The sequence below is a fragment of the Ursus maritimus genome, unplaced genomic scaffold (assembly GCF_017311325.1).
Source record: "Ursus maritimus isolate PB19 unplaced genomic scaffold, ASM1731132v1 scaffold_12, whole genome shotgun sequence".
Lineage (NCBI taxonomy): Eukaryota > Metazoa > Chordata > Mammalia > Carnivora > Ursidae > Ursus > Ursus maritimus.
This window is the reverse complement of record NW_024423564.1, coordinates 43,522,252-43,547,501: the sequence shown is the minus strand read 5'-3', so window position 1 is coordinate 43,547,501 and position 25,250 is coordinate 43,522,252. Positions and strand designations below refer to the sequence as shown.

Sequence of the window (25,250 nt, the reverse complement as noted above, 5' to 3'; positions counted from 1 at the left end):
AATGTCTATACTACCCAAAGTGATCTACAGATTTAATACAAACCTTATCAAAATACCAACAGCATTTTACACAGAGCTAGAACAAACAATCCTAAAATTTGTATGGAACTACAAAGACCCTGAATAGCCAAAGCAATCTGGAAAAAGAAAAGCAAAACTGGAGGTATAACAATTCCAGACTTCAAGTTATATTATAAAGGTGTAGTAATCAAAACAGTATGGTGCTGGAACAAAAATAGACACATAGATCAACAAAATAGACTAGAAAACCCAGACACAAAGCCACAATTATATGGTTAATTAATCTTCAACAAAAGAGGCAAGAATATGCAATGGGAAAAAGACAGTCTTTTCAACAAATGGTGTTGGGGAAACTGGACAGTGACATGCAAAGAATGAAACTGGACTACTTTCTTACACCATACACAAAAATAAATTCAAAATGGATTAAAGACCTAAATGTGGGACATGAAACCATAAAAATCCTAGAAGAGAACAGAGGCAGTCACCTCTGTGACATCAGCCATAGCAACATTTTTCTAGATATGTCTTCTGAGGCAAGGGAAACAAAAGCAAAAATAAACTATTGGGACTGTATCAAAATAAAAAGCTTCTGCACAGTGAAGGAAACAATCAACAAAACTAAAAGTCAACCTTCAGAATGGGAGAAGATAATTGCAAATGATATACATGATAAATGGTTAGTATCCAAAATATATAGAGAACCGATAAAACTCAAGACCCAAAAAAACAAATAATCCAGTTAAAAATGGGCAGAAGACATGAACAAATATTTCTCCAAATAATATATACAATGGCCAACAAACACATGAAAACATGTTCAATATCACTCATCGTCAGGGAAATACAAATCAAAAGTACAATAAGATATCACCTCACACCTGTTAGGATGACTAACATCAAAAACATAAGAAACAACATGTGTTGGTGAGACTGTGGAGAAAAAGGAGCCCTCATGCACTGTTGGTGGAAACAACCACTGTGGAAAACAGTACAGATTTTCCTCAAAAAGTTAAAAAATAGAACTCTCTTATGATCCAGTAATCACACTACTGGGTATTTACTCAAAGAATACAAAACACTAATTTAAAGGGATACACATACCCCCCCGTTTATTGTAGCATTATTTACAATAGCCAAATTGTGGAAGCAGACCAGGTGTCCATCAATAGATGCATGGATAAATAAGGTATGGTGTATATATATACAGAATATTATTCAGTCATAAAAAGGAATGAAATCTTGCCATTTGCAACAACATATATGGAACTAGAGAGTATAATGCTAGGCCAAAAAAGTCAGCCAGAGAAAGACACATACCATATTATTTCACTCACATGTGGACTTTAAGAAACAAAACAAATGAACAAAGGAAAAGAGAGGGAGAGAAACCAAGAAACAAACTCTTAACCATAGAGAACAAACTAATGGTTACCAGAGTGGGGGTGGGGTGGGTGAAGCAGGTGTTGGGGATTAAAGAGTACGCTTAACATGATGAGCACAAAGTAATGTATATAACTGTTGAATCACTATATTGTACACCTGAAACTAAGATAAAGCTGCCATGTTAACTATTCTGAAATTAAAGTAAAAACTTAATAAAAAATAATAACAAACAAAAGATTAGTTAAAAGAAATTGAAGACAGACAGCACATTATCTGAATTACAGTGGTGACAGGCATACCTCTAAATGACTTCCCAGGACCAGGAAGGGACAACAAAGGCTGAGTGAACAGCTTGCATTGTGCATACAATAATGCCTTGTACTAAGAAAGTCCTCTCAACACATTTTCTGGGACCAGATCCAATGACACGAAAACTATGGTCCCAAGGAGCCTCTAGATCTGGGCTTTCTAGCAGATCATGGTGGTTATAGGGTTGTTAATTTGGGGGCATGAAGTTCAAATTCTACTGGTTTCAAAAGCTTCCATTTTATATCTCCTTATTCAATAGGCTAAATTAATATTACCCATAGGATATGAGGTTTTATTCAGGAAAACCGATAGAAACCTGCCACTCTTTTGATTAGCCTTTATATCAGTAGAAATCCTGGGCCCCATAAATCGAACAGTATTACATGTATGAATGGTACTTCAACAAATGAGTCAACTGGTAATGAGTATACATGCAAAGCAGTCTTAATAATTGGTCAAATGAACCTCAATGAACAGTACTTTTTGTTCCTTTCTTTAAGAAGAAATCTGAATGCCTTCTTGTTGGGGTTAATGTAGAGCATGAAATCAGCCATAATACCTTGCTTGCTAAAATGTAACACGGAGGCCGCTGAGGGCAGGGAAGTTTTCGGATAACGGCTAGGCCTTTGAAATGCCGATGCCCGTGTGACCACTCTGCTGTTGGAATGCCGCGGGGAGTTGTCTTCTGGAAATTTTCTTAGCCGAAACAGCCGCTGATGATCTAAGAGTGTAGGCATTGCCCCTGAAGCTATGTTTAGCAGAACTCATAGACCACGCAGATTAGCGTATCCTATCTTTCCTGTAAACAGATCCACCTAGTTCCAGTAGAGCCCCTTGGCAGGCATCGTGTGCTAGAGAAACAGTGATAAGGATTTGTGCTTATCCTGAAGGACCAATAAAAGTGGGAGCAAAGATTGCCATGCAAACAGCTCGTTATCCAAGTCTTGAAGATTTACTTTTAATAAGAACATTGTTGATTTTCTTAACTATATGAAAAATGCACTACTGTGATCTTCTGAAAATGAGAATTTCCATAAATACTTTTATAATTTCAAGTAAGACAAGTTCATCTGAAAAATGTTCTTATAATTTCTAGCCTAGACATTTAGTTAAGGCTAAAAGTGAACAATACAAGTTATTTTTTTGTTTATTCAAGTGCTGCCTTTTCACACATGAATTGATACAATTTACTTCATATCCTGTTTTAGCTATGTTTCATAGTTGGTCAATTCATTTCAAACACAGAAAATGCTTCTCTCTCTCTCTGCTCATTTGTAATCTAAGAAACTTGTAGGTTGTATGAGACAGACGCTGATATTGTTGCTGCTGTTAACAACATTCCTCAATTGTCAACTGTGTGCATGGTATTAGATTGCATTAGGTACGTGGAAAGTTGTAAGAAGATGGATACTGTTTCTGCCCTCAATGCAAGTGCAATCTAATGAAAATCATTTCACACACTTCTAGAAATATAAGATACGCTAGAGAAACACATTACAAATACTTAAAGAGCAATATACTCAAGTGCTAGATTGACACATAGAGAAATGCCTCCATTTCTTTGCTCAAAAATATGTTGCGGGGCTCCTGGGGGGCTCAGTCTATTAGCATTGGAGCCTTGATCTCGGCTCGGGTCATGATCTCAGGATCATGAGATCCAGCCCTGCCTCAGGCTCCATGCTGGGTATGAGCCTATTTAAAGATTCTCTCCATCCCTCTCTCTCTGAGCTTCGCCCGCTCCCCACTCGTGTTCTCTCTCTCTCTCTCTTTCTCTCTCTCAAAAATTTCATTGTGATTCCATTCCTAATAACATTAAGAACAACAAATATCAAAGGGGCCATGAGAGACCCAATCGTCTAAAATGATAACATGGCAGTTAAATTTTACAGAAAGTTTAATAAGCCCTGGAACTTTATACACATTATTTTATTTAATCCTTAGGACAACACTACCTACAGAGTTTATCCCCATTTTCCACATGAGGTAACCAAGGCTTAGAAAATTAAATATTTAGTTGGGTCATATAGTCAATAATGGCAGAACTGAGCTTTGAAAAACAAAATGTTCTAACTCCAAAGTCCAAGCTCTTCCTGTCTCCATGCCCGGCCTCTCAGGCCTACTTCTCCAGGTGGGTCTAGTTTTCTGAACTCTTTCTCCTTGCCACATTGCTTATATTTACTCTCTGACCTCGGCCAGTTATTACTATCTTCTTCCTTTTGCTTCTAATCCCCAGGTACCACAGCTCCCTGCACTTGGACCTGGGCCCCAGCCTCTCCACCAGAGCTTCTAGCTGCAGTCATCAGTGACTGCTTGTCCAGTCCTCCAGCTGCTTTTCAGGGCTTCCCTTCCTCAGCGCCTCACATTCTTTACGTCCTAACCTCCCTTTACTCCCCAAATACTTTTTGAAGCGGAGACTGATACAATCCCCAATTTATAAAACTCCTCTTTCGCACCTTCATTTATGTAATTGCAATGAATTTTCAAGAGACAATTCAAGAGACAGGGAACTACCATTAATTGAGCAGCTTCTGTGTCTGACAGTGTCTGCTGGTTCATTTGCATCTTACCTGGTTTTATTTCCAGTAAATATTTAAAGCTAATTGCTTACTCTCCTGAGTGTTTATGGTATTTATTGATTCAATTTAACAAATGGTTACTTAGTGATTATTTTATATCAGGCACTGTGTGGATGGCTGATTAGAAAATGATGAGAGGCTATGTCTCTAACTTCATGAACCTTAGAGCCTATGGGAAGAAAGTCAATAGGCAAATGGATCACTGTGTAATACGAAACAATGACAGCTATGTATAGGGCCATAAGCACATACGGGAGGGACACTACACTCAGAAGGGGATAAGAAGGGTAGTGTGACAGACACAATTTTTCAAAGAAGGTATGTGTAGGCAGTCTCTTAGTTAGGAATAAGAGTAAGCCAAAGTAAGGGGAGGATAGGCGGGACAGAACACTCTAGGCAAAAGTGGCACCATCATTGGAGTGGCTGTGTGTGAGTGGAACACAGAGCAGTAAACGCCAGATGGGGATGAGGTTGGAGGCAGGAGAAACTAAATCATAAGGGACTTTCTGTGCCATGTGAAGTTGCTTGGATTGTAATCTGAAGGCAGTGGAGAGGCATTAAGCGTTTATTTTTTAGCTAAGTGGGTCTGGATTTATATTTAGAAAGATCAGTGTGCCTGAGGTGTGGGGACAGGAAAGCTGGAAGGAAGTATTAAGCAGCTGTGTTGCAGCATATCAAGGTAAACGATGACAAGGGTTTGAACTAGTGAGAGCAAAAAGTACTTGGGTTGAAGAAATATATTTTAAATATTCTAAACGGAAAGAGTTTATTGATTTTTGGATGAAGGGAAAGGGGGACAATGGAGTAGTGGGATCCAGAATGCTGCCTTGGTGTCTGCCTTAGACAGAAAGAATAGGGAAGAGTAGCCTCGGTTGGATGGAGGAGATGAGGGTGCATTTGGTGACAGCATGAGGTGCTTACCGAAATTTCAAACAGGGATGCCCAGTACACATTTCTGTATGAATCAGCTGGGGTATATCGCATGTTCTCTAGTATTGTATTTACCATTTCATGTGCATTTTGTATCTGACCATATTTTTTTATTTCTTTTTTAAAATTTCGATTCCAATATAGTTAACATACAGTGTTATATTAGTTTCAGGTGTCCAATATAGTGACTCAAGTCCCATACGAGCACCTGGTGCTCATCACAACGAGTGCACTCCTTAATCCTCATCACCTGTTTCATACATCGCCCCATGCAACTCCCCTCTAGTACCAAGTTTTGTTTTGTTTAATTCCTTGAGTGAAGAAGAGGTACTGTGTTAACAATTCTTCGAGCTCACCACAGGCCAAGCACAGTATATTGTGTATAGTGGGAGCTCAGTAAAGATTTGTTTCTTGAAAAATTGACTGACTGACTGATTGCTATGGACTGACTCTAATACATACTAAGCAAGGGTGGATAAAGTTTGCCTGCGAAGGCTTTATAGAGGTTTTATGTGGGAAGGTTAGAAGAGCAGCAGCATAGCAAATTTATGTAAACCTTCTACCCTAAGTATTTTTTATGTGTACCCTAAATACTTGGTATCCTGGAAATTCTTATTTATATATTTCTGAGAACAAAGATTGTCTTGTTTTGTACTCCATTTTATCCCCAGTTAATTTCATGGTATATAGTAGGTATTTAATAAATATTTGTTGGAATAAATGTACAAATTATAATCACCAAGTCATAGTTTATGTATCACAATCACTAGGTTATAGTTTATGTAAACAGTTATATACACAGTTTATATACCACAATTGTAAATTATGAAAGCCCATATTTAATAATAGTTACATTAAATAATAGATGGAGTTTATGTAATTTTTACCATCCAATAATCACAAAGTATCTTTGTTTGCTATCTTTGTGATATATTTGTAGTTGGAGTCTGTCCCTTTATATCTGAGCAATTCTTCCTCCATCTGCTAGTGATGCCAGATGGAGGAGAGGCAGGGAGACCAAGAGATTAATGAAGCAACTCATCAAGTTGTGTGAAAGGCAAAAATATATAAGAAAATCAAATCTGTTGAAATGCCCTTTCCAAAGAGTGATGGTTGCATATTGTATAAGTTTAAAGTTTCTGGAGGAAAAAAAAATAGAGAAAACTTCTGGAAGATAAAAGTGTTAATGACTTGTAAAGATGTCCATTTTGGAAATACGCAGGGTATCATCTTCCCAGTGTATATGTTACACCCTGGTAGCAAAGGACATTAACTCTTTCTGACCATAAGGGTGAAATTAACTACACTAGGGAGTACAGAGTCCATTAGCGGAAATGCTTCCCCAAGGCTCTTAGTGGGTGATAGACTCAGACACCATGAAATAAGGGTGCAAGCTAATTTTTTCAAAGAAAAGTCAGTACTTCAAAACAGGGAGATTGTCTGTGATTTATAGGAGGAAGGAAAAGGCAAAATCAGGTGAACTCTGCTGGATCTTGCAATTCTTTGGAAAGCAGTAGTAAAAATGGTGGGGTGGGAGGGATCCCATACACAATATTTTAGGATAGTATCAGACCTTGGCCAGTGGGGTAGAGAAAAAGTCCCTCAAACAGTGCTGTCATGCAATAAGCTATATAATACAACTCACCAGACAAAATATATTCTAGTAGAAATGAATTCATTTAAGATGGCAGTAATTCAGTCCAAATAAATATCACTAATAATCATGCAATCATATTCATCAGAATTAGAAAATTCCTCTCTCTAAAGAAAACTCCTATTGGCTTAGCTCTTTCTGAGGCAAATACCATGTAGATGTATAGTCGACAGTCAAATCCTCCCTGAGCTTAACATTACTCTTCTTTACACTCAAGTTCTCAAGGTCAATTTTTTGTTTTTGTTTAAAATTATACCAATCTTAGTAAGAATTCTGAGTTCAAATTCTTTATTAAACCTGGCTGAGCGGGCAGAATTTAAGATTTTTGAAATGCAAACAATATTATTTAGTAAAAGTCACAACCAGGTCAGACCAGAAAAGAGATATAGAGGGGGGAAAGGCACAGAGTTAATTTATAGTATTAGGGCTTTCTTGCTGGATATTTTAGGAACACATGATTGCTTTTTGCAGGAATTAAAGTCATTGTGAATGGTCTGTACTCAATTCATTCATTCCTTCATTCGCTTGTTTACTCAACAAACTTTTAAGGGCTCACTATGTATCAATCATCATGCTAATTATTAAATATATATAACTTAGATCTTAAGTTTCCATATCTGTATAAAGATTAGAAAGGAATTCTCCTTGTGATGATTGGTTAAAGAGAATACCCAAGGGTACTCTCTTTAGAGCACCCATACTCAAGAGGTGAGTATGGCTATGCATGTACTCAAAACATTTTATCTGATCCCCAGAATTTCCCAAAGCCCCTATGTTAGGCAAGTCCATGTGAAAAGTTCTGGAAAAAAGGCTATAAGCAGATGTGACATATATCATTTTAGAGCCAAGGCATTTAGAACTGTTGGACTACCTTCTTTCCACCATGTTCTCTTTCTTGCTGTAACAGACTTGGAGGCCATGTGTAACAGATGCTGAAGCTATAAAATGGTGGCACCTTTCTCAGTCCCACTGGACACGTAGTTTCAGTGAGAAATGAACTAAGTTGGGCTAAGCTGCTGAAATTTGAGCATCTGTTACCATAGCCTATTTCTGGCTGTTAATCAGAGATTATCCTGAAATGATAAAGGCAGTGTTGATATGAAATATAGAAGTTGTTAAATATCAATTCAAACATTTCTTGACTTCTGGAAACCATGTATATCAATTCTGAGGTATTGTAAATTATACAAATTTAACATTCAGTTCTTGCCTGGTTGGTGACCACCTCGATTCATGAGATAAACGAAGGTTCTGCAGCTCCAATAGTGACATTTTCTCATGAATTCTCTCCTTCCTCTTCAAGAGAGTGCTAGTTTTCCAGGCTACAGGAAAATCTATAGTGAAGATAATGAAGCTTAAGGTCAGTATCCCTTGTTTTATAGGCCCTTTCTGAGGTTTTCTGCCTGACTTCATATCTGTGATTTCAATAGTTTTTCTAAAAAAGGACCCTTACAAGTTGAATAAGCTTCAAGCCTCACAAAAGTCTGAATCCAGCCCTACTGAGGCACTCATACTACAATCTCTTACCTGGAACTAGGCGTTGTCGTTTTTCACCACCTATTTATCACACTCTCCAAAAGTAAATTAGATAAAAAATCCTTCTTTCCTCGAGGCCTGGGAAATTATGTATATTCTCCCCTTTAGGCAAATTAAATCCAAGAGAAGTTTCCTTTGGCTGAGTGTCTGAGCCACTGCTTTTCCCATCTTTAGTCATTTTTAGCAGCTCTCATTGACATAGGCACCTTTGTATTTATGTACATATGGAAACACATGCACATATCCACAGACTTAGGAGTACACACAGAAAGTACATTTTATGATGTGCTGTGTTTTTCCATGTATTAAGAAAACTTTGTAATAGAGACCTTTATTACACATCAATATTAGGTGAATGAAGCCAATATCTACAGATTCTGACACGCAAGTCAGCCATTTTCATGAGGTCCAGCGCATGTCACAGGTCACATGTTATAATCTGAGATAAATTAGCTAAAACAATTAAAAACCTATTCTGGTGTTTTTTTGAAGCTCTAAGTCTCTGGCCCTTCAAATAGAAGAAAGCCAATGTCAGTGTGATAAGCAGTGGCTTTCCTCTTTCCCAAAGTACTTTACTTTGTGAATCATGAGGTTTGTGGCCTGGTAGTGGTTGACATTTTCATAGGCGGCCTGACAGTAATCTGTATTCTGGCTAGCAGAAGAGTAGCAGGAGGGGAGACAAGAGGCCAGGAAAAGTATAGTTAATAATTATGCATGCAGGTAGTGTGTTAGGAACTCTTTCCAAAGCTATGATAAAGTACTTCATTCTTTATTTAAACTCTCATAATCACTCTTCTTCTTTATCTAAAGAACCACATTTTTAGAAGAAGCAAAATTCTAAAAAAAAAGTCAGCTTTCAAGTTTGTTTTTTTTTTCCCTCCCTCTAAATGTGGGAAAGAAGGGAGAGTAGGAGGTTTTTGAAATTACTATAAATGGGGCTTTTAACCTAAAAGTTGATTCCTCAGCAGAACAGTTGAGATAGTTAATTCAAAGAATAAAGCAAAAGAGTGTTTTCTTGAAATTTCAGTGCTACTGAATGCCTTAACTCAGCTTTATCAGTCTATAAAATATATTCATTAATCTGTTGTCCCTACACAGGTCAGAAAATTTTATAGAAACAAATATTTTAAGAGGTAATCCTTTGTTCTTGAAACTATGCCAAGGACTAAATAGTTTACACAGAAAATTAAAAGTATCCTTCTTTCTTGACTTTTTTTTTAGCACTGGGATAAAAAATAAAATACAGGGAATCTACAGTCAAATAGATGTAACATTATGTAATTAATTTGATGTAATGCTATGTAATAAGTATTATAATGGAGGCATGCACAGAAACAATGTGAAAAAACTCTTAGAGTATGCCCCTTGACTCTAGAAGATCATTCAGAAATTCTGCAAGCAGAAAAAGGGATAATAGCACACCAGGCAGAGGAATTTGAGAATTGTGACCAGTCTGATATTTGGAAAATTAGAATTGGGAGTTCTGAAGGCAGGAAAGAGCTAAAAAGGTAGGAACCAGCAAAATCATTAAGGATTTTTTTTTTCCTACTGAGAAGGATTTTGACTTTATCCTATAGGAATGGGGACCCAACCAAAGAGTAGATTTGCATTTTAGAAAAATATGCATGATAGGTTTGAGGAAAGAAATAGTAAGAACTAAAGTAAACACTGCCATTGGAGATTCAGAAAAGGAGAGTTTCAAAAGCAGAAATAAAAAGATGGACACATTCTGATTATATAAGATGTAAAGTAAAGAGGGATGTTAGGGATGACCCTTGGGATAGGTTCTGAAAGGAAAGTCAATGGTTTTAATTTGTAGCATGTTGAATCAGAGTGCTCTATGGGGGCATGTGCAGTTAGATGATTAGAAATGGATTTGGCGTTCAGGAGAGATGCTGTTAGGACCTGCTAAAATATAGGTGATGTCATAAACTATGGTCCTGCATACTGTCAATCAGGAAACATATATAGACTGAGAAGGTTGTAGGTGGAAGCATGAGTAACACCAACATTTAAGGAAAAAGCAATGGGAAACCCTCCCAGAAAGGTCAGAAGGGTAGGGAAGAATATGAAGACTAGCACATGTTGTCATGGAAGCTGAGGTGAAAAACAGGTGTCAAAGAGGGAAAAATCAATAGTATCCAAGCTTCCACAAATTAAAAAAACAAACAACAAACAAACAAACAAAAACCCCTGAAAGATGTTGATTTGATTTAGCCAATAGGAAATTATTAGTGCTTTTGGTGAAGGTGTTTTTATCGGAGTGTCATGGGAGGGTATGGAAGTTTGATTTTACAGGATTGATATGTAAAACATAGGAGAGAATGTTTGTGCATTTAAATGACTTGAATTGCCTAAGATGTATATTTAGAAGACAAGGAATCAGTAAAGGTGACAAAAGGAACATACGGAAAACTAGAGCAAAGAGAGAATAATTATTCAATCATTTCCACATACACATTTACAATAATTTTTTTTAAAATATAAGCAGTTTTTCTGTTCTTTTTTGCATGTAGGCTTTACAAGGGGTCTTTCAACTCAGTTACCCCAGGGAACACTCACTAAATCACAGCTGAATAAGACGTCAGTGAATGATCGCTGAGGACCACATATGGTGTATAGGACTCTGCCAGAGACAGCTGGGAGTGGAAAGATGGTGACACACATTTCTGACCCCAAGGATTTTATAAACTGGGGAAATTAAACGAGTAGACAGATTACCAGAATACAAGGTAGGATGAATGTCACGGGGCTGTACACTCAAACCACCATGACTGACTTTTAATTGTGCCTTTTGATTATCTGCTTCTGATGTATCTCCTTCCAATTTCCCCCAAAAGTTAAAAAAAAATCACAGCACTGAAGATGACTGATAGCAATCATTTATTAATATAAATATGAATTAATATAATTATTAAAACAATCATTATAATAATTTAGCACTTCTTACGGCTCTGGCACTGATCTGGGTCATTAAGACAAAAAGCCTATTGTGTCAGTTACAGAAATAATTATTTATATTTGAAAATTAAGATTTATTGAGATGAACTAAGGGTATAAGAATTCTTATAATTCTTACATTATTATTCTTACTGAGAACAGTGCTAGTGAGAGCACTAACTATACTCACTGGAAGGATATTAGGTAACTTATGAGTCAACAGGAGATCAAGGGCGATCAAACTCAGAAAATGGGTAGAAACCAAAGAAGCTAGGTAGCAAGAGTCTAGGCTGCGCAACGCCACAGAAATTATTATCTTTTGGACTGCTAACACTGGAAATTTGCTGCCATCATGAATGACTTAATTGTCTCTTTTTTCACTTTGGCAGGATTGAAAGTGCTAGCATGAACATCAAATGGCTCACTGTATGTCAGAAGCTGGGGTGAAACTTATTTGATTTTTCTAAAATTTGTGTTGGGACATGGGTCCATATCTCAAATCATGACTTGGCCAAAGGTTATTTCCTCAAAAAAGGGCATTCAGATGATGTAGAGACAAAAACAAACAAAAGAACTTGACAAACGTCCACCTACATTTCTTCTTCTGATACCAACACATATTTCCCCCCAAAGTGGTTCAATTCTAATGTAAGTATTCTTTAATACAATCAAAAAAAAGTATACATCCAAATCTCTAAGAAAAATAATTCAAAGTCTTATGATTACTACATCCTACTTGGAACCCAGGATCTATATACAATGTCCATTATTCTTTAGTTCCCTTATGATATTACATTAATATTATACATATAAGGACTAGGGGAAACAGAGAGGAAGGAAAAGACATATTAAACTATGTAAATATATTTATGACACAACAATGAAACAATAGAGGTTGTGATTTTTGTTTTTGCATGTACAGTTGACCCTTGAACAACATGGGGGTTAGAGGTACCGACCCCCCAACATAGTCAAAAATCCACATATAACTTTCAACTCCCCAAAACGGAAATTCTAATAACCTACTATTGACTGGAAGCCTTACTGATAACATAAAGAGTTGATAATGTAAACAATTAATACATATTTCGTATGTAATATGTATTATATACTATATTCTTATGATTAAGCAAGCTAGAGAAAAGAAAACATTAAGAAAACCATAAGGAAAATACATTTGCAGTACTGTAAAAAATCTATGTATAAGTGGACCCACACAGTTGAAAACCATGTTGTTCAAGGGTCAACTGTATTTATGAGGCAGAGTTAGCATATATGATGATCTCCTATACCACATATCAGTGTAGCTGTTGTCTTTAGTCAACACTTCACTAGAACAGGAGATTTCACCTGGTAGGTTTACCCAAACATTCCTTCCCAAGAAACGGGCTCTTGCTTATGAAGTGTTGCCGTAGTCTTCTGTTAACTTTAGCCCTACACATAGAACTAAGATGGCTGGAGCTCTATCCATACTCTCCCACACCCTATTTCTCCTTGATAGAAACTTGAGAAAAGGAAGTTTGGCAATTCCCAGCTTAACACGTGGGCAGGCACCTACAGAATCTAGGCAGCATGAAACAAAAAGAGGTCACACCATAGGAAAAATTCAGTAAGAACTTGTGGTACTGCTGCCATAGGAAACTAGTAGCTGCTTCTTCTGGAATGTTGATGCTACAAAAGAGGTTAACAACTATCTCTGTCTTACATATTTATTTCCATGTCTTGGGTATTGTGAATAATGCCGCAAAGAACACGGAGGTGTGGGTATCTCTTTGAGATAATGACTGATTTATTTATTTATTTTAAAGATTTTATTTATTTATTTGACAGAGATAGAGACAGCCAGCGAGAGAGGGAACACAAGCAGGGGGAGTGGGAGAGGAAGAAGCAGGCTCATAGCGGAGGAGCCTGATGTGGGGCTTGATCCCGTAACGCCGGGATCACGTCCTGAGCTGGAGGCAGACGCTTAACTGCTGTGCCACCCAGGTGCCCCTAATGACTGATTTATTGACTGATTAATTACCTAGAAGTGGAATTTCTGGATCATGTGGTAGTTCCATTTTTAATTTTTTGAGGAACCTCCATATTGTTCTCCATTCCCACCAATTTCCATTCCCTCTGACATTGCACAGGGTTCCCTTTTTTTCACATGTTTGTCAGCACCTGTTATCTCTTACTTTTTGATAATAGTTAATCTACCAGGCATAAGGTACTATCTAGCTGTAGTTTTTATATGCATTTCCCTGCTGATTACTGATGTTAAGTACCTCTTCATGTGTCTGTTGGCCACTTGTATGTTTTTTTTTTTTTTTAAGATTTTATTTATTTATTTGACAGCGAGACAGCCAGCGAGAGAGGGAACACAAGTAGGGGGAGTGGGAGAGGAAGAAGCAGGCTCCCAGTGGAGGAGCCTGATGCAGGGCTCGATTCCAGGATGCCGGGATCATGCCCTGAGCTGAAGGCAGATGCTTAATGACTGAGCCACCCAGGCACCCTTGTTTTGTTTTTTTGAAAAGTATCTACTTAGGTCCTTTGCCCATTTTAATCAGATGACACGTACCCCCTGCTTTCCAAAAGTTTGTATTATGCCACTTTGCTTTTATAAAAGACTTACATTTCATTACTGGTCTTTGGATTTTCTACATCATGATTTTTTGATAAGTTATGCGTTTCTAGGAATATATCCATTTCTTCTAGGTTGTTCAATTTGTTGGTTTATTATTATTCACAGCACTGTTATTATACTTCATATGTCTGTTGTCAGTTGTAATGTCTCCTCTTTTACTTATAACTTTATTCATTTGAGACCTTTATCTTTTCCTTAGTAAGCCTAGCTAAAGGTTTGTCAATTTTACCTTTTCAAAAAATCAACTCTTAGTTTCATTAATCTTTTCTATTGTTCTAGTCTCTATTTCAACTATTTTGCTCTAATCCTTATTAGTTCCTTTCTTCAGCTAACTTTGGGCTTAGTTTATTCTTATTTTTCTAGTTCTTTGATGTATAATGTTATGTCTTTTGACATCTTTTGAGATCTTTTCCCCCCTTTAATGTAGGGTTATATAGCTATAACCTTTCCTCTTAGAGGAGCTTTGGTTTGTTATAGTTTGGTGTGTTATATTTCCATTTTCACTTATATCGAGATTTTTTTTTATTTTCCTTTTCATTTCTTTTTTGATCCATTGGTTGTTCAGTTGTTCATTGTTTAATTTCCGTGTATTTGTGAATTTTACTCCTCTTTTAGTCCAGATTTCTAATTTCATGCCATTCTGTTTGGGAAAGATACATGATATGGCTTCTGTCTTCTTGAATTTGTTGAGACACGTTTTGTGGCCTTTCATATGACCTACCCTAGGCAATGTTCTTTGTGCACCAGAGAAGAATGTGTATTCAGCTGTTGTTCAATGGAATGTTCTATCTAAGTCTGCTAGGTCTGTTTTATCTCTAGTGTTGTTCAAATCTGCTGTTTCTTTATTGATGTTCTGTCTGGTGATTTTTCCATTGTTGTGAATTGCATATTAAAGTCCTCTACTATTATTGTTATTTATTTCTTCTTTCAGTTCTATTTGTATTTACTTTATAAATTTAGGTGCCCCAATGTTAGGTGAACAATTACTTACAATCATTATATTTTCTTGATGAATTGACCCTTTTATCATTATATAATGACCCACTTGTCTCTTGTGACCAATTTTAGCCTACCTACCCCTGCTCTCTTATGATTACCATTTGTTTGTAATATCTTTTCCCAACCATTCACTTTGAGGCTATGTGTATTCTTCAGGCTAAGGTGAATATCTTATAGACAGCAGTATCATTGGATCTTGTTTTTTTTATACATTCAGGCATTCTATTTCTTGATTACAGAATTTACTATATACACATTTAAAATAGTTATTGATAGATAAGACCTTACTATTGCCATTTTGTTAATTGTTTATTGACTATTTTGCAGTTCCTTACTTCCTCTCTTGCTGTCTTCCTTTTTTACTTCTTGTGGTGATATACTTTGATTCCTTTATCTTAACCTTTTTTGTATCTACTACAGGTTTTTCCCTTGTGGTTACCAAGAGGTTTACATAAAATATCTTATAATTATAACATCCTATTTTAAGTTGATAACAACCTACCTTTAATAGCATACAGAAACTCTGCACTTTCACCTCTTTCTCCACTCACATTTTAGGTTATTGACGGTATAATTTATATTTTTATATTGTATAATAACAAATTATTGTAGTTAACAATAAATAGCCAAAATAGTAGAATAGTCAAGTAATAGGCAGAAAACTTTTATCTGAGAACATTTTTTTTTTTTTAAAGATTTTATTTATTTATTCGACAGAGATAGAGACAGCCAGCGAGAGAGGGAACACAAGCAGGAGGAGTGGGAGAGGAAGAAGCAGGCTCATAGTGGAAGAGCCTGATGTGGGGCTCGATCCCATAACACCGGGATCACGCCCTGAGCCGAAGGCAGGCGCTTAACCGCTGTGCCACCCAGGCGCCCCATATCTGAGAACATTTTTAGAGTCTCTTTCTAAGCTTGTCCTTATGTGATTACATGAATGAATGTATATTTGTATAATGGCCTCTTTTCTCCTGCTGTTATCCTGTTCATTTCCCATACCCCCCTCCATCAAATGACTTTGGATCAGCCTTGTTAGCCTCTGCAATTCCAAGATTCACTCCTGCTGGCAGACAAATATGCAACTTTAGGAACATTTTTCTTCAAAATACAATAAAAAGTATCAAAAAGATACCAGGTAAATCTTAAGAGAATGAGTCATTTCTCACTAGTTTATGAAATCTCTACTGCCTTTGTACATAAGTATCACTACCATGAACCGAATGCTTCTTGAGACATAGTAATGTCTTAAATGCTTTACATATATTATTTCATTCATAAATGAGGAAACTGAAATTCCTATTGAGCTTCAATAACTTTCTCTGGGTCAAAAAATTAATAAATTGACAAAGAATTTAAACCCAGCCCTTTCTGGTTCCAAAGGCTATGCTCTTAATCATTACACTCTATTATTATATAATCTGGACTAGTAGATTGAACATCGAAGACAAAATACAAACTTATTCTTGGTTCAAAAAAGAAAAAAAAAGTTGATAATTAACTTCTTTTAGTGTTCTAAGATGAGATGCTGCTGCTACAATCCCTGATACTGCTTTGAGCCTTTGGTGGCCACTGCTTCTCCTAAGGAAACTCTAGGAAGAAATGAAAAGAAAGCTTTTCTTCAGTCAGTATGTCATTATTCAAAGAAAGGGTCATCTTTTTGGCTCTAATACCCTTGTTTTCCATCACCCTTTTTTAGCGTAACCTGCTCTTATTTCTTCCTATTAACTTTGGCTTCAGTATAGCACTTTCTTTTTTAAGCAAATTCTGTGCTGGTATTTATATATTGTTTTCAATGGTGATTTATTTTGAAATAACTTCGGTATTATTAGCATGTGTAAACAAACTGAATCTGCAACAACACTTTAGAGTGGCTTTATTAGCATAGGAAAGTTATACTTCTTTATTTCAGAAGTGTGTTGTGCTTAAGATCTGTACGATATTAGAAGAGAGGACCTCGTACCCTTGCATGTATAAGGTCTAAAAAATTGCAAGCTCAACTACTTACGCCAAGGGTCGGTAAACTATGGCCCATGGGTCAAATCTGGCCAGCCTCCTCTTTTTGCAAATAGTTTTATTGGGACACAGTCACACTTTGTTTATATCTTATCTATGGCTTTCTTGTGTTATAGTAGTGCGAGTGAGTAGTTGCAAAAGAAACTGTGTGGTCCACAAAGCCTACAATTTTACTAACTAGTACTTAGTGAAAAAAGTTTGCTACCAGTAGACCTGAGTTTCCATATTTCCATTCTCAATGTTAGTTTCCTCACTATCCAGGAAAGCCAACAACACATACATTGGGATTTTGTAATGGCAGCACCCTTACTTTGGGTACCAAGTTCTCTGTTGATTAAACCACCATTAACTGCTGGCCTAACGTAGTCGATTGGGTTACAAAAACCTTAACATAATTGAATTTTCTTTGGATCAAGTAAGGAATAAAGTAGGTATTCTTGACCACACTACAAGCAGTGATTCAGGAACCTATGCTCTTTTCATCTTGTGGCTCGGCCATTTTTAGCATATGTTTACAAGATAGCGAAAGAAGAGAAAAAATCATGGAGGACACTGCATGGTACATACCTGAAGAGTTGGCAATCACTTTTACTCAGATTTCATTGGTCATAATTCAGTCCTGTGCTCCAATTAACTGTGCAAGGGAGGCTGGAAAATATAGACTAATTGTGTCCTGGAGAAATGGGATATAGGTTTGGTGAAAAGCCAGCCAGTCTCTGACACAGAGACCTTGCGCATATAGAATTTATAGGGCTTCGTAGTTAATAAGATGTGTGGTAAGAGAAAGAAATAAAAAAATATCTTTTAAACTTTTAATATAAACCATTTAGATGGTTATGAATCTATGGGAGTTTGGGAACATAGGTGAAACAAGATTGGGGAGGGAGGAAATAATAAACAGAAATAGTGAATTCCATTTTAACATATGATTTAAAAAGTATTTTAGGCCTTCAAAGGCTAGCACACATTGGAAATACAGGAGACATATTAATTCTAAAGATATAACCTAGAGATACAGATTTTTGATTCTTCAAAACATTAAGTGTCAGTAAGGTCATTAGATTGACCTGGGATAGAGCTTAAATAGAAAAAAAGAGTTATAAACAAAAAAATCACTGTGTGTAATATAATCTCTGCCTTAGTACAAAGTAACAGAAACACAGAGATAAGTAAAAAGTTTTTCCTTTAAGAAGCTCACAGTTGGATAGATAGAAATAATCAAGGACATTATGGATAACCTGTTGTGCAATAAAGCTTATAAAAGATAAATAGTATGGAATGGGAGAATAAAGGAAGGTCAACAAGCATTCAATAAAGTTATTAGCTGAATAAATAAGTTATATTCAAATATATCACGCAAAATTCTATTTCTTGATGATATTTGTCTCTCCTCAAATCTTACATAAATAGGTGACAAATCCTCCTATAGCTCCATAAAGAAGACTTCTACCTCCATTACTACACACTTACCTTTATTAAGTGCTTACTGTGTGGAAGGCATTGTGTAGCTTTATGTGTTTTTTTCTCAGTTAAGCATCATAATAATACTATATGACAGGTATTATTCTTCTCATTAAATTCCCCAAAGAGATGTATTATTTCCAGATATGGAATGGAAAACTAGGGTAGCATAGAGACTATCTAACTTGTTGTAGGAACCTATATCTGTCATGCTTTTTACCACCTCATAGTATCTCCCTTTGTTCTTTTTGAAAAATTATTAGAAATACCAATATGACTTACTCAATTAGTTATCTACAAATGAACAGGAAAGTGAGAGCTGGTGCCATGGAATTAAATAGACAGCTATTATTTTACCAAAATTAAGAAAACACTACAAGCATTTTTTTAGCAGTCCAGCATAGAAGCATAACTGAATAACTGCTGCTATAAAATACTTAATTCTTGAAAATTTACCATAAACTAATAAAATTAGAGAATTTCAAAAACAAACACTTAAGAACTTGGATATATAACTGATAGGTATTAAAGAGAGATTTTGAATGGCATTAGTTACATTGTATTAAGTGAGCATGTCATAATAATAGGCTTTTATTTTTCTAGACATATGAAAAAAAACTATTGAAAATTAACCTACACTTTACAGAGGAATTTTATATCTTCTTTATAGCTCTATTTTTCTAATTTTATAGTATATGATTAAATAGAATTAACATTAATATATATAGTATCTCTGTATACTTTATAATCACAATTACCTAATTATGTGTCTTCTGTCTCTCTGTCTTTACTCTCTTCCCTCAAATGTATGCAAAAGGCAAATACATCAAAAGTAAATATACAAAAATCTTAAAATCTCCAAGAAGCCAAAATGAATGTTTACTTTCCATTTTATATTTTACATCTTCTGAATTTTTATAAGAGTATGAATCACTGATATAATGGTGAAACTTTTATTTTGAAATAAGAAATTCAGAAATTGTTTTAACAAAATAAACAGGAAATATAATTAAATATATGAAAGTAGGTAATGAAACTAATCAAAGTACACAGTGTCTTAAAAAAAGTCAGCAGCTGGGGCAGAAATTACTATGCTAAGATTGCCAGAGAAACTGAAAATAAGATTTTTATCCTTGGGATATGAAACAATATAAATAATGCCTTTGCATTACTTCCTTCAATTAATGAAATAAGTTTTAAATGTCCCTTGGACATCTGGAAATATAAGGAAACTATTGGGGGTGCCAAGTTAACTTGATTTAAATTAAATTATGATCAACAAGAGAAACATTTTAATTATTTTTTATATTTTAGAAGATTTATATACGAATCCATCTTGTTACATAGAGTATTTCTTCTTTCATAGTATTATTTCAAAATCTTTTAACGAAACATATTAGCCATAATTCAAAATGACCACAGATGTAACCTGGTATTGGTTCATTTTGTCACTCCTCTGGGAACTTGAAAGTCTAAATTCGTTTTCATAATTGCAACTTTTGTTTTAGCATCTTGAAATCTTTCACAAGCTTTTTGAAAGGCAATCATATCAATAACAAATTTTTCTTCACAGTGTTTTTTATATGTTTCTTGAGCCCTAAAAAGAAAAAAAGGAAAGTAATAGAATGAGATACTTTTACATAACTAAAAGTGTAACAATCATTCAGATTGTTAATGATAAGTAGATGCTTTTAAAACAGACATACAAATGGGAAGAAATTAGAATTTCACTTATTGTATAGAATTTTATTATATCAATAATATCCATAATTTATTTAGTAATATTCATACTGGGCTAAGATTTCTTTCTTTTTTTTTTTTAAGATTTTATTTATTTATTTGACAGACAGCCAGCAAGAGAGGGAACACAGCAGGGGAGTGGGAGAGGAAGAAGCAGGCTCCCAGCGGAGGAGCCCGATGTGGGACTCGATCCTGGAACACCGGAATCACGCCCTGAGCCGAAGGCAGACGCTTAACGACTGCCCTACCCGGCGCCCCTGGGCTAAGATTTCTATTGGCTGTAACAGAGTGCTCATAAACCCTGGTTTAGATTTCCAAAGAGGCATCTAAACCAGGCTATGCTAAGATTTTCAGAATTTTGGGGGTGCCTGGGTAGTTCAGTCGGTTAAGTATCTGCATTTGGCTCAGGTCATTAACCCTGGGGGCCTGGGATGGAGCCCTGCATCAGTCTCCCTGTTTAGCAGGGAGTCTGCTTCTCTCTCTCTCCCTCTGCCCTTCCCCCCTGCTTGTGTGCGCAGGCAGAGGGAGAAGGAGAAGCAGGCTCCCTGCTGAGCAAGGAGCCTGACTCGGGACTCCATCCCACAACCCTGGGATCATGACCTGAGCAGAAGGCAGACGCTTAACCAACTGAGTCACCCAGGTGTCCCTAAATAAAATATTAAAAAAAAAAAAAAAAAAAAAAAAAAAGATTTGCAGAACTTTTACTTAAGCCTCACTAAATCCAAGTTTCTTCTAGTATTCTGTTATGGCCTGAACTGTGTCCCCACCTACAACCCCCAAATTCATGTTGAAGTCCTAACCTCCAGTACCTTAGAATATTACTGTATTTGGAGATAGGGTCTTTAAGAGGTAATTAAGTTTAAATTATATCATACAGATGGGTCCTAATCCAATATGAGTGGTGTCCTTATAAGATGAGGAGACACTAGGATATGAACACATAGAACAATGGCCATGTTAGCACATAGAGAGAAGGCAGCCAGGGAAAAAGGCCTCAAATCCGAGAAACCAAATTTGACATACCTTGATCTTGGACTTTCAGCCTCCAAAACTGTGAGAAAATACATTTCTGTTGTTTAAACCACCCAGTCTGTGGTATTTTGTTATGGCAGCCCCAGCAAACTAATATGGACTTTAAGTTAGAGAAAGGTGAGAACAAGTTTACCCTGTCAAACCTAGAAAATGTCATGGGGCTTACAAGACTTCACTCATTCATCCTCATTCATTCAATAATTATGTATTATAATGCGCCTAGATGTTGGAACCATAAAAATAAATATGACATAACAATGAGAGGCTTATAGAAAGTAGAGAAATAATGAATATATAAATAAAATATTATAGTGCCATAGTGAGAACACTGTGTAACAATACAAGGAAGGTATAATTAAAAAATTAGTAAATATTATCTGAAGAAGAGGGTAAGCCAAGACAAGAAAGACTCCAGATTTGAAATAATCCTTGAACTTAGTCTTAAAAGATGTATATTTTTCAGACAGAAAGTGGAAGGGAAAAATACTTTGTTCATGTATGTTTCTTTAAATAGCATGAACAGCTAAAATAAAGGCAAAGATGACAGCATGGCTTGGCATGCTCTGAAAAGTGACAACACTCTAATTTCTGGGACAGTGAAACAGATAACTCCGGAGAAAAAGACTTGGAGCAGATAATAGAACCCCTGATTTGTATTTAGATATACTCAGAAATCTGGACTTGAGCAGAAGAAAGGCCAAAGTCTAGAAAGTCTACAACTTACTGACTACGTGACTTTGGACAAGTTATTTCAGTTCTCTTTACCTCATTTTCTTCATTTTTAAAAAGGGGAGAATCCAACTCATGGGGTTTAGTAAAAGACTAAATGAGTTAATACATTTAAAATCCTTAGAACAGTGCCTGACATTTAATAATTCCTTTTACTGGATGGATAATAGTGGTATTCATCAGGATAGGAAATATAGGACGAGCAGCCAGCTGAAGAGAAATATTGGAATTCTCTTTGGGTAATATTGTGTTTAAGGAGCCCGGCTGTCCATGTGGTAATGCTCAGGGAGTTGACTAAGGCGAAGCAATGGCTTATGGATAAGAGAAAAGGTAGTAAAGCCATTCTGCTTGGGGCTGAGATGCAAGTCTGCAACTTACTGATTGTGTTATTTGAGACACGTTGTTTAAACTCTGTCTGAATAATTTTCTTCATCTTTAAGAAGGGACAATCTAATTCATAGGATTTAGTAAGGACTAAATAGTTAATACATTTAAAATCCTTAGAAGAATGCCTGACATTTAATAATCACTCAATGAAAATTAGCTATAACTATTTTAAGTCTGGATCTCTGGCAAGTAGATATATCTGGACATGTAGCAGAGTAGAAGTCATGGCAAAAGGGACTTCACCCATGTAGTTAATAGTATTAACTAAGTCTAAGAAATGTATTAAAATAGTCCTACAGATAACAATTATAAACTGTGGACAAAATATAAAACAAAACAAAACAAAGAACACAACAAAAAACAACAAAAACCCAAACTATTAAAAAGTATTAAAGAGTGAGAAATAACGATCTATTATGTTTATATATGCCAGGATCAAACAATTGGAAAATGAAATTAAGAAAGAATTCTATTTACTATAGCATCAAAAAAACCCCAAAAAAATACTTAGATGTAAGTCTAACAAAAGAAATACAAGGCTTATGAGTGAAAATAATGAACTACTGATGAAAAATTAAAGAAGATCTAAATTAATGGAAAGTTCTACCATTACAAAGATTGGGAGACATTTTCACGATGTTAATTCTCCCAAAATTTATCTATATATTCAGTGCAATCCCAATTAATATGCCAAGAGTCTTTTTGGTAGAAATTAACATTCAAATTTGTTTTATATATATAGAAGATTAAATTTAGATTAAGGTTTATTTTAAATGTATTAAATTGAGGTATTTTGAATTTATTAAAATTTGAATTCTATGGCAATGCAAAGGTCTTAGATTACTAACCAAAGCAATCTTGGGAAAGGAAGAACAAAGTTAGAGTTTGTATTTTCCTATTGCTGTGTAACACATTACCATAAATGTATTGGCTTACAACAACCACCACTTTACTATTTCATAGTTTTCATGGGTCAAAACTCCAGGCACAGCAAGGATCAGCTGGGTTTACTGCTTTGGTTGTCACAAGGCTGAAATCAAGGTGTCAGCCAGGGCTTTGGTTCCTTTTTTCCCCCTAAGATTTATTTATTCACTCTAGAGAGAAAGCGTGCACAGGGAGGAGCAGACAGGAACTTCAGCAGACTCCTCACTGAGCTGGGAGCCCGACGCATGGCTCAATCTCAAGACCCAGAGATCATAACCTGAGCCAAAACCAAGAGTCAGTCGCTCATGACTGTGCCACCCAGGGGCCCTAGGGCTATGATTATCATCCAGGATGTGAGCTCCTCTTTCCCAGACTGTTGGTGGTTGTCAGAATTCATCTCCTTCTCACTCTTTCCACATAGCCCCTTCCATCTTCAAGTCAGCAATGTTGTATCAAATCCTCCTACTTTGAATTTCTCTGCCTTTCTTTTCTGTCGCTGCATGTAAAGGCTCATGTGATGCATTGGGCCTGCCTGGATAAAACCAGGCTAATTTCTCTATTTTAAGATCCATTAATTAGTACCCTTAATTACATGTTCAGAGTTCTTGTTGCCATGTACGTACTTTTGTGGGTAAGAGGAAAAAGAGTAAGCAACTGAGGGAACAGCTAAAGTTGGAGGTCATACAGTTAATATTAGCGTAAATTTACAAGTTAGTGATCTCTTTTAGCCATTTTAACCTGAAAGCAAGACATAAAGATAGTTGGATTATTCCAAGGTAGGAATTGGGGTGGTTAGCATTGTGGAGGCAATGAAAGGAAAGGACTTCAGAGACGCTGAGTGGGATGGAGAAGAGAATAACTGATATGAAGAACCCTGGAGGACACAGTAGAACTGAAAAGAAAATAAATATTTAAGGAAGTTTATTTGAGGGCTGAGCATCACAATATATTTGAATAATTCATGTGGTGAAAAGAAAAGAAGAAAAGAATTGAAAAGATAGAAGATTCTATCCATAAACAAGTATACAGGATTTAAAATTTAAGAGGTAGGGCAGTTCCAAGTGACGAGGAGGCCTTTATGTGTCTATGAAAATGAGTTTAAAGGTTGCTGAGATCCAAAAAATATTAGGCAATTGGGAGGGCTGTTTTTATGACTTTGGAAGTCCACTGTGGTTACAGCTGAAATTGGATGGAGAAAAGCTTTATAAATCAGGATATAAACAGCATAGTGAATGAAGAGAATAGTCTAGGAGGTAAACTGAAGACCAAACTAAGGACAAGTAGAAGATGACATAATTAGATAGAGTGCCTTATGTGCCAGATCTTCCATGCTCATTGATACTCTACTGCAAAATGGATACCCTGCTGTTCTGCCCTGAGAACTTTCATCACTTTTCAAGAGTATGAACAAGAATATTTTGGAAAATTCATGACCAGTTTTTACCTGATACATATATTTTTCTCATTTCTTTTTTATTCATTCTTAAATACCCTTGTGGGTAGTTTATCAACTTTCTAAACTAGAGCTTTATGGTTCCTCCTTTTTTATTCTTCCTCATTCCACAGCAGGATCCGGAACTACATTCTCAGTAATGACTTCACTAGCTATTGAGATTCATCAGAATGCTTTTAGGTCAAGTGTTTGATACGTTAATGAAGAATCAAACCCGACAAAAAGAACTGAAAAACTGCTGAGGTCTCTAGACAGACTTTACTTTTTTGACTCCCTGCTCTTTTCTGCATGTTGATACAAAATCTTTATTTGAAAACATTTATAATAAAACTCAGTAATGCCTTTTAGGGAATATTAGCTACATAGCCAGAAAACTGCCTTATTCCTGTGTGTTTTCGAGAATATGGATAATATCTTTGCAGCAGCTTCCAAGAGAAGATAATTCAGTTAAGATACATTAGGAAGCTCATTTGACTCTGTATCCTCTACAAATTAATGATGGCCAGACATTCAATTTGCTGTGATAAAACTAAG

The 25,250-nt window shown here is 36.0% G+C and overlaps 1 protein-coding gene across 2 annotated transcripts in view; it reads right to left on the bottom strand.

Annotated features, from left to right (window-relative positions):
* Nucleotides 1-19,891: 19,891 nt before the first annotated feature.
* LRRIQ3 (leucine rich repeats and IQ motif containing 3) overlaps nucleotides 19,892-25,250 on the bottom strand; it is a 159,307-nt gene continuing 153,948 nt past the window's right edge. Inside the window, exon 7 of one of the 2 annotated variants that reach the window (XM_008690827.1) lies at nucleotides 19,892-20,048. In XM_008690827.1, coding sequence (XP_008689049.1) covers nucleotides 19,892-20,048 — 157 coding nt within the window. The remainder of the gene's footprint in view (nucleotides 20,049-25,250) is intronic. The other variant, XM_040627128.1, reaches the window with a different exon arrangement.